General features: G+C 33.9%; 1 protein-coding gene across 1 annotated transcript; it reads right to left on the bottom strand.

Annotated features, from left to right (window-relative positions):
* Window positions 1–8,674: 8,674 nt before the first annotated feature.
* Window positions 8,675–11,165, bottom strand: LOC119674234 (conserved oligomeric Golgi complex subunit 7-like). The gene is made up of 2 exons (XM_038085360.1): window positions 10,566–11,165; window positions 8,675–10,508 (listed from the first exon to the last, which is right to left on the bottom strand). The coding sequence occupies exons 1-2, from the start codon at window positions 11,019–11,021 to the stop codon at window positions 8,715–8,717; spliced, it is 2,250 nt and encodes a 749-aa protein (XP_037941288.1). The 5' UTR covers window positions 11,022–11,165; the 3' UTR covers window positions 8,675–8,714.

The raw sequence follows: 11,165 nt of genomic DNA, 5'->3' as shown, positions 1-11,165 counted from the left end.
ACTTTTGTTGAGTTCTTCATTTTCTAAGGGGATAAGAATGCCAGAATATTTCTGTTCTGGCCAAAACAGAAATCTATTTTCCTTCCAGATTAATATAACATTTTATCACATCAGCCAAACAGAGCTTGTAAAGATGATAACAAAGTTAGACATCTCATCTCATCAGGTAAGCAGTAAACAACCTCGCACATATTCTCCTGATAAGAGAAGACTGTACAAACAACCATTATGACCTAGCAAAATATCTCGTCAGTAATGATGCTACCCTATTAATTCTAAATAGTTCTTTTGTCTACCGAGTTGTGTGACTAAATTAGTTATCACAACTTTATTTACAAATTCATTATCAGCTATTCCAGCATAATAAGACACCCAGTAAAAAGCAACTTGGTTTAAGATATATAATAAAAGATACATTAAATAGAATTGCTCAGTGGAATTACAATCTCATTTTAGAAAGTAAGTCCTAAGCTCTACAATTCTATATATCACAAGCTTAGTGATGTTGCTTATATGGTGTTACATTCAGATGTTAAATATCATTGGAGCAATCTGCAAATGTATCATCTATTAACAGAGACACGAGATTCTATTTCTAGAATTAAATATTATTTAGAACTATTTCAAACAAAAAATTGACGTAAGACACCATATAAACAAATGTTCCACAAATTTTGACTTTGATAAAAATCTTTTTAAAATAGAGTTTAATGTTAATATTTCACGAAAAATTCAGATATTTAGTTCAACATATCTGCTGAATCACTCTCTTTAACTTGTATACAATACCTAACCTCCTGTATTCATCGCTGCAAATTCAAGTAATCTTACACTTATCCATGACTACTAAATAATCTTCCCCATCAATTTTTAACTCACCACTGCATAAATAAAAAATTTACTCGTATGCAAAATTCAAAAATAATTTGAAGTTCCGACAACCAATAAGAGAAATAATTCAAATTGTATATTTCTTTTGGAACCGACGATCATACAATGTATGTAAGCGATATTACAAAGGAATAAAAATGTGTTCTGCCACTTCAGCAATTAATAGATTTGATCTATTTACCAAAATTGTCACTTCAAAGTGGTGCAGCTATTGATGAGATCAGACCACCCGTTATGAATTTGAAGCAACTATGCTTCAATTTTATTTGATGAGATATTCATATACTTCAATTATCCATCTTAATAAAGCATATGCATTTGAATTTATTTTCTTTAAGTCAATGTATTATCGCTAAAGCATTTTTATCTTATAAGCATTTTCAGTATATGTGTTTATAATTTCCGTACAATTGTGGATTCGGTATTACCTTTTTTTTTTTGGTTTTCTTTATGACTTCCAAATCTACTCAAAAGAAAAATAACATTCTACAACGCTCTAGGTTTATAAAATGCAAGCTAGTAGGACTATTTCGTGAAATAGGTATATTCCCTGTGGAATACTACCCGTATCAAGTTTAGAATATGATTGTTTTGATTTCTGATAAGCTAAAGAAATATTTTCGGTTTAGTCTTTTAAAGATTTTTGTGAATGGCATCGAACTCAAAATAAGATCATTGGGATTAAATTGTATATGTTCATAATAATTTTTAGTCACATTTTCACTTCATCTTTCACTGAAAGGACTTTGATTACGCGATGAATTTGGACGTAATTTACGTGCCAAAGATTTGCTTTTATTAAATACATATTAACGTTGTCCATACAAAACTTCTAGCCAATTGCGTACCTAAGTATTTTGTAGTCTGATAGTGGAATTCTCACATTATTCAATTTGCCTTGGGGGCAAATGTCTGTTCTTAAAGTAGAAGTGACGTTAGTGAATTTAGTTTCGTTTACCCTCATGTGCCAACATTTTATCCAAATAGAGATTTTGTCAATAACGACATATTATTTTAAAAATACCTCTAAAGGGTCTGCTGCAATAGTCATAATTACTGTATCATCCGCAAATGTTACAGTTATGATTTCAGCAGTCATTGGTAGATCTCGTGTAGAAAACAGGTGAAGGAATCAGCCAAGTACATTGTCTTGGAACTATAACCTCAATGGAATGTAGTAAGGTCATTTCATTTTTATTTTTTGCATAAGATCTTTGTTGAGAGAGACACGATGTCACTATCCTTTAAAAGTCAAGTAACTGAAGCTTTTTAATTTTATAGAAATTTTTTTTTATACCATTCAATTATAGAATATTGCTTTCTAAACCCAAACAATTTCAAATTATTTGTTTAATCTCAATTATAACGACGCTGTAGAAGTAATATTTCAAACACTATTGTGGGAATGAGAATGGGCAGTTGATTAATTAACTATAATTAATTATTAATAATTAATTCAGTAATAAATTGAATATAACTTGCCCAGCTTTCCCGGTTTAAGTATCATTTTGATTTCAACAACATTCTATTGTGCAGGAAAAAAGTTTTTCACTAAATAAATTAATTGTGTAATTAATATAGCTAAATAACTAACAAATGCTAAACAAATAAATACGCGAAAGGACGCTAAAAATATTTATTTATAAATTTTAAGGTAAAAATTTAAATTTAAATTTATATTATTAGTATAAATATACGCGCTAAAAATAGTATTAATTTAAAAAAAAATTAATATGACTGATGCTAATACCCCACCTCCCGGTGGTGGAAATAAAGAAAAAATGATCAAACTTGAAAAGGAAAATACAGAACTTCAGAATAAAATTAAAAAGCTTGAAAATTTATATTTATTATTATCCAATGAGTTAACTGCACTGAGAAGTGAAAACGAAAAATTAAAATCTTTTAAAAACGTACCAGAAATTGCAAAATATGAAACCGATGAGGAGGAACTTGCCAGAGAGACAGACTGGATCTTAAAAAAGAAAAGACCAACTAAAAAACGTAAGGCCGAATCCTCTCCTGAAGTAGCTAGTCAAAGTAGACCTACTGTTGAAACAAATACTTGCCAAAAAGGACAAGCTGCCCCTAATAAAATTGCTCGACCTCCTCCTATTGTTATCAATGGCCAGAGGCGAGGCGTCGAATGGTTCAGAGTGTTCACTGAACACCTTAACAAAGCTTCCTTTTTAGATTTTTTTTTTATTAGGTAAATAATCTCGCTATTTTGCTATTTAACATCTTTTATAATAGCTTTTCCAAACATATTAACATAAACACAAAACGTAGAATACAAACAAAATCACACATGTGTTAGTTACACCCAACATTACTTACAATTAATAAAAGAGAAAACACATTCCTCTTAAAATATACTAAGGTTCAAAATTAAAACTGCACCGCGTTGCTTACAAAGCATGCAAATGAAATAACATTCACATTGGGACTATGTTCAATATTGAATATACAACACAAAACATACAAACAAATATATGTACGTAAAATAATCTTAACTCTTAAATTAATGCGTGCAAGCAGTTCAATAAAAAAAGTGCACTCCCAATGTTATGCAAAGTAAATACAAAAGAGAAAAGAAATGACTGAGCGAAAATCGCTTTACATTTGACGAGAGGATCATTCCACTAAACTGAACCAAAAGTTTATACAAAGCGTGCAAATACAATCAAAGTCACGGTTGCTGTTTTATATGGGGAAATGGTTCAGTATAAAAACTGAACCGGGCATTGTAAATACAAAGTAAAAGAGTAAATGAATGCATGAGAGTTTCTTACTCTTATATAGAGGTTGGAAATAAATCAAAACAAAGTCATTATTGCAATTTTATCACTAGAAAATGGTAAAAGTAAAGAAAGAGATTAAAGAAATGTTGAAGTGAAAAATAATATTTAGATAAATATGTGATTAAAGATTTGATTCAAATATCTTTTTTTAAACGATATTCTGAAAAAAAGATTTTAATTCATAAATGAATAGACCAACTCCAAATATGAAGAATTTCATACCTGATGTAAAAATGTCGAAACACTGTGGTAAGTCGCTGTTTTTCTACAGCTACAGCTTTATGGTAAATAAAAACCAGTGGATCACAGGCTGCGAATATTTAAATAAATTGTTTTGTTGGTCTTGTAGGCTATTTGCTTGTGGAAAGACAAATTCAGGAGTAGGGGGAATTCTGTTTTGATTAAATTGTGAACACCTTGCCAAAAAACTGACGCCTCGCTACTGTCAATGGCATAAATGATTTTAAAAAATTACATGCCCAACTTATTGCAACTATAAAAAACAAGTTTTTTGTGAGACTTATAAATAATGGTTCATATAGAGTATCAATTTTTGACTCTTTTGACTATAGATCTGTCACAAAACTATTAAGTCACGAAAATATTTCCTGGTTCAGCTACGAAGACAAGCAAACTAGGCCAATAAAAGTTATTGTAAAAAATCTTCACCATTCGTGATTAAGAATCGATTATAAATGACTTAAACAACCAAGGTTTAAAAGCAATCGGTGCGATAAACAAACTCAAATGGAAGACTAAAGAACCGCTTTATATGTTCCTTTTGTCATTTGACTCAACCGAAGATGTGAAGAAAATCTATGAGATAAAAAGTATTCTTAACACAATTGTAAAGATTGAACCCATCAAACCGTCAAACTTAATTCCTCAATGCAAAAAATGTCAATCGTTCGGTCACACAAAAAATTTCTGTGGAAAACCTCCACGTTGTGTTAAATGCGCCGGCAAACATTTAACTTCGGAGTGCCAAAAAACAGTGTCCGATAAGCCTAAATGCTGCAACTGTGGCGAACCGCATCCAGCGAACTATCGTGGTTGTATAGTCGCTAAAGAATTACAAAAAATAAAATTAAAAAACAAAGCTGACAAAACTAAGGCTGACGAAAATAATCAAGTTGCTGTAACAAAAAGTAAATCCAAAATTACTGGACCTACTAGTGTTAGAACAGTCACTTACGCCCAAACTGTAAAGGACCCATTCAAAGTACTGAGTCACAAAGCAACAACGCGTTGTCAATTATCTTAACAAAACTTAATCTACAAGAAGAGGTATTTAAAACGCTCGAACAACGTCTAAGCGTGCTAGAGCACAATATGCAATTTTTAGATTATGACTAATCGTTTGAAACTATTCTTATGGAATGCGAATGGCTTAACAAAACATAAAAATGAACTCGAAGTCGTATTAAATAGCGAAAACATTGATATTGGTTTAATCGCTGAAGCTCATTTTACTAAGCAATCGCACATAACGTTTAAAAACTATATTCTATACCATACCATACATCCTGATAATTGCGCTAGGGGTGGCAGCGCTGTCATAATTAGAAACTCGATAAAACATCACTTACTAGAACAATATAGCACAATCGAATTTCAAGCTACTTCTGTTTCCGTGGAAACCTTTAATCAGCCGCTGGTCGTAACTGCATTATATAGTCCTCCCAGGCATCAGTTGAAGTGCGCAGATTACTTATCTCTCTTTAACCGGTTTCAAGGCCGTTTTATAATTGAAGGAGACTTCAATGCAAAAAATACGTTTTGGGGCTCAAGACTTAATACAACCAAAGGAAAAGAAATGTACAAAGCCATGCAACTCGCAGCTTGTAATTCAATTTCAATTGGTAAACCAACGTACTGGCCGTCGGATACTAGCAAAGTTCCAGACCTAATAGACTTCTTTGTCTACAAAAATATTCCAGCATCTCACCTAACCATCTCAGAAGGCTTCGACTTTAGCTCTGACCACTCACCAGTGCTGCTGATAGTTTCACAAAATCCAACAATAAACCAGAACACACTCAAGTTAGCAAATAAATTTACCGACTGGAAATATTTTCAGCTTCAGCTTGTACATTTGCACAAGTTTGATCATATTGTTAACAGCGAGCAACTAGATGACGCAGTACTTCATTTCACTCAGCAATTGCAGATGGCAGCGTGGAACAGTACACCAACACCAAAACTCCAAACTCTACATGGTAAAAAATACCCACCCTTCATCACAAAAAAGATTACGGAGAAGCGAAAATTGCGAAAACGTTGGCAAGCAACAAGATGTCCGTTAATTAAATCGCAACTAAACCGAGCAACTAAAAAGTTACGCACAGCCATCAAATCATACAAAAATAATACCTTTAATAGTTTTCTGATGGGCCTCACGGCAGACAAAAAAAATGAATATTCTTTGTGGAAAGCTGCTAAATCATTTAACAGACCAATGCAGCAGTCTACCCCAGTAAAAATAAACGAAACTCACTGGGCTAAAACAAATTCTCAAAAGGCGAACCTGTTTGCTGAACACCTAGAGAAAACCTTCAGTCCAAATGAAGGCCAAGATGTTATTGGGTCAAGTACAAATTGGCCCGAAGGCGACGCTGCAATTGTTCCAGTCACTACGGAAGAAGTGAGAAAACAAATTTTGACAATGAAACTCAAAAAATCTCCTGATTTTGACTTAATAACGGCTGAAGTTCTTCGGAACTTACCCAATAACTGCATCATCTACCTATGCGATTTAATTAATTCGTGCCTCCGTTTGAAACATGTACCCATTTTTTGGAAATTCGCTGAGGTAATTATGATACCCAAACCAGGAAAGTCTCCCAATGATGTATCCTCATATAGGCCAATATCTCTATTGCCAACCTTATCGAAGCTTTTTGAAAAACTACTACTAGCGCGTTTATCACCAATAATTGAGAGAAGACGCTTAATTCCGGATCATCAATTCGGCTTCAGAAAAAACCATTCAACCATCGACCAAATACATGTAGTCGTAAATGCCATTGAATCGGCGATGCAAGAGAAGAAAGTGTGTTGTGCCGTGTTCTTAGATGTATCACAAGCCTTCGATAAGGTTTGGCATGAAGGATTACTCCATAAACTTAAATCATTATTGCCTATACAATACTGTAAGCTGCTATCATCGTATCTAAACGACAGGTACTTCAGTGTTAAATATGAAGATGCACATTCAGCACTAAAGAAGATTAGCGCAGGCGTCCCGCAGGGGAGCATTCTTGGGCCCATTCTATATCTCCTGTATACACACGACTTACCCTCTGCAAACCAACTAGTTACAGCAACGTTTGCAGACGATACTGCGGTTCTAGCAATCGAAAACAATATAGAAGACGCGACGGCTAATTTGCAACACACAGTCAATCAAATTGCTTCATGGGCAAAAAAATGGAGAATCAAGCTCAATAAGGAAAAATCAGTACATATAGTCTTCTCATTGAGAAATTATAACCATATTCCAATTCATATCGATGCCACAAAAATTCCACACGCCAACGAAGCCAAATATCTGGGCATTACGCTTGACGAGAAGAAACGACGTTAAGAAAAAACGAGAAGAGCTTGACCTAAAACTAAAGAAATTTTACCACCTCATAGGCAGGCGCTCTAAACTGGCAATCCACAACAAACTAATGGTCTACAATCAAATACTAAAGCCGGCTTGGAGTTATGGCATACAATTCTGGGGCTGTGCCAGCAAGAAATACATTGCAACTATCCAGCGCTTTCAAAATAAAGTACTACGATACATCGTAAATGCTCCATATTACATTAGAAACAGTGATCTCCACCGTGACCTTGACATACCAACAGTCGACGTCGTGGCAAAAAGGTGTGCCATTGCTCAAAAACAGCGATTGAAAACACATATCAACGTTACAGCATCCAGTCTTCTCCAGGTGGTTGCAATATCTAGACGGCTAAAAAGGAAAACAGTGGCAGACTTAATGGACAGCGAGTAGCAAAATAGCTTCATTTTTTTTTTTACATTAAATATTCAAATAAAATTGCTTATTAGTACCTTTTTTTTTGTTATTTGTACTAGGTGCAATATTAAAACGATTTTTGTCTTTATTTGAAGAATCGTTAATAATAAATAAAAAAAAAATCAAAGATGCATAGAAAAGATGAGTAATTAAGATAATTACTTTATCAGTCTTTCAAGAATTCCTGAAGTTATGAGATCATCGCTAGGTGTCTTGCCATTTTTCAAATATTTAATTTTGTAACTTTCTTTGCGTTTAGTAAATTTTCTAATTGGCAACTTCATTTGATGGACTTCATCCAAGAAAGTAGAAATAGCGAAATCTATAGTGATCTGGATCAAATCAATATTGTATATACAATAATACACATATACCGTATTAAGATGCTCCTGGATTTTACAAAATCTTCCAGTTCCTACTCAATAAAAATTTTAACTATAATTTTTTTTTATTATATTGTACAAACAAGCAATCGTTAGTAAAGGATTTGTTAACTTTTTACTCTAATTTTAATGTCCAAATATAACCCTCAGAGTTATGGACGTAGTCAGGATTTGGTATGGAAGCAGCTAAGGAGAATCAAAATAAGTCCCTAAAATAATAGCTAAAATATGCTTAAATATCTATGTTTCTAGGTCAATTTTACTAAAGAATAAACAGATAAAAAGATATTAATATTCGTGTTGTAAAAGATGTACCAGGTTCATCACATTTTGTTGGTCAATTCTTCCATGACCCTCTCTTCAATATAAAATATTACTTTGATCATCATGCAATATCTCGTCAGAGATTATGTCCATATCCCAGTTTAACTCTGAGATTACATTAAAAAAAACACTAAGAAAGGATCAAAAGGTTCTTGTTTATAATCAATTGTTTTGGTTTCAATTCCAAAATTTTTATGTCTCTAATTTATTGTTTTCAAATTTTATTTGACTATATATTAATAATATATTTTATATATGGTATATACTTTCGCGTGATTTTAAAAATATTACTGAGTCGAAATAATATTGCGCATTTGTCGAATTGCTGAGACTAGACGTGGTTCACAGCCACTGCTGGAAGTCCTATAGTTTTCTGGTGTTGCCTTAAGCAGAGTCAATATTTGTGAAAGTTGTTGATTTATATTGAGTCCTAATTCTTCAATAACATTGGATAGATACTCAATATCCACCGATAATTGCTTCGCAGCGGTGCTATTAATTGATTTAATTTGCAATATTTGTGTTTGATACATTATACAGCATTGTTCCACCACTAAGGACAATAATATATCCGCACATGGTATACTTTGAGTGTACTTAACATTACACATTTCAAGAGCTTGTTTCAGCAACGAGGATGGAGAAAGCAATAATGGTTCCAGATGCTGTGGTAAGGTGAGCAAATATTGTCCTATTTGTGTAATGCACTCTTGTGGCGCAAAACTAAACGAAGGCATATCCGCAGTTGCAATAGGGGAATGTGTGTTTGCATCACCTGTCGGTGGCTGTATGTTAGATAAATGCACATCAATGGGTTGTAATAGGATGTTTAACGTTATGTCATGTGCTTCAATAAAGTGGGTTTTTAACGAATCGTAAACCTGCGAGAAGATGCCAAGGGAGTGGATTTGAGAGTTTGCAACTTCGACACGATTCTGCTGATATTCATTTATCGCATTTAACAAACGGGTTTGTTCACCACGATCGTACGTAGCATAAAGATCAATTATTTTAGTATGTGAGGAATTATTCAATTTATCCGCCAAATCAGACATACGTTCATGCAAAATATTTTCAAATTTATTCAATTTGTATTGAAAATCTGCTAAACATTGCAACAGTGACATTGTGTACTGCAATATTGACCAACTTTCATTTCCTCCAGTGCCAATAGTCAAGCTAATTTGACGCTGCGTTTTTGAAAAATTTTCCAAAACTCTTTTAAAGATGCCACCTAACAAGCCAATCAATTTACAAAGTGCTAAATCATTTGTTATTTGCGCACAACGTTCAAAGGCTTCTGTTAACCAGTCGAACACTTTACGAGTGCTATTCTCCAAATGACGTACAGATTCCCCAGCAGATGCTTGATTAGTAATTAATTTATCTATTTGTGTGGACAGTTGAGTTTCTTCGATTCTTGGATACTGTTGAATGAACTTGTGGAAGTACTCATACACTGATTCACCTACTTGCAATGTCAAATCTTTGGTTAGTGTTAGATTGCACTGTTTCAAGGTTGCGTTGAGTTGTAAAACGAAATTACGATTTGCTTGAGCAAACTGTTCAAGTAGCTCCAAGCGATCGTTTGAAGTTTTAAGCAACTGAAGAATGTGTTGGTCCCGACTTGGCTGTAGTGAAGGCAAAAGCTCGGCAACCACAACAAATGGTTGAATAAGTCCAACATCATCGGTGAAAACTTGAGCGCACCATTTGATTTGTCGCTGGGAATGTTCTAAAAGTTCGTTGTAAAAATATGTAAGGAAATGATGCTGCTGTGGGGATATTTCAGTAGCTTGTAATTCAATTGCCTGTTTCCATTGTTGCTGCATTGCACTTTTATGCACAGCACGGTAGTACTGCAGCAATTGTGGCAGACGTTCTATTGCAACAAATATGTCCACATACGTTTTAGCCTGATTCACATTTGCCTCTGCGAAGCACTGTACTACATTTGGAGAAGCTAGTGCCTCTAAGCGGTTTTTAAAGTCCTCTACATGTGATTGACGTTCAGCGTGTCCTGGTAATTGTTCCTGTGCTTGTAGTGACTTTTGTAAAGCCACTAATCTTTCGCAAACACCCTAAAAATATATATATGTATTAGTATAATTGTTTGTCGACTTAGAATATGAAATTACATTTAAATCGTTGCGTTCAAAACAATCTTCCAGCTCGTTTAGCAAATTACCCCAACCGTCAGATTCCTGCAAAGACTCTTTCGCAGATTGCAGTTTTGTTTGGAGATTGTTGAGTTTTTCCAAAACACTCATAACATCACCAGTCTCCTCTTGCACTGCAGTCATTTCCTGCCTCATGGCATGCATCCGTTGCTGTAATTCATTCACATCGTTGTGCAAATTTCTTGCATCCTTTGCTATGCGTGGCATACTCTGAACTATTTGCTGGCTGGTATCTTCCACAGCATAGTTGACTTGCTGCACATAAAGTTGAAGCTTTGAAACTGAACTGTTAATGAATGTGAGAGTATCGTCACAGTCCTCCGATTTTTTGTGCTCCTCTACATATTTCTTATAGTTCGCATTTATCCATTCAGCTGGATTAAAATTATCATCTGATAGTGCAGATATATCCATTCTTTTTATTTTCCACTACTTTTAGTTTTAACTAATATTTCATGTACACGTATATCATTAAACAACTTTTAAGTTTACAGTCGTAGGGGACTGAAACTTTATAAATGTAAATAAACTCAACTGACAAACAGATGTTATGTTCAA

The sequence above is a fragment of the Teleopsis dalmanni genome, chromosome 2 (assembly GCF_002237135.1).
Source record: "Teleopsis dalmanni isolate 2A chromosome 2, ASM223713v2, whole genome shotgun sequence".
Classification (NCBI taxonomy): domain Eukaryota; kingdom Metazoa; phylum Arthropoda; class Insecta; order Diptera; family Diopsidae; genus Teleopsis; species Teleopsis dalmanni.
This window is presented reverse-complemented; position numbering and strand designations above follow the sequence as displayed.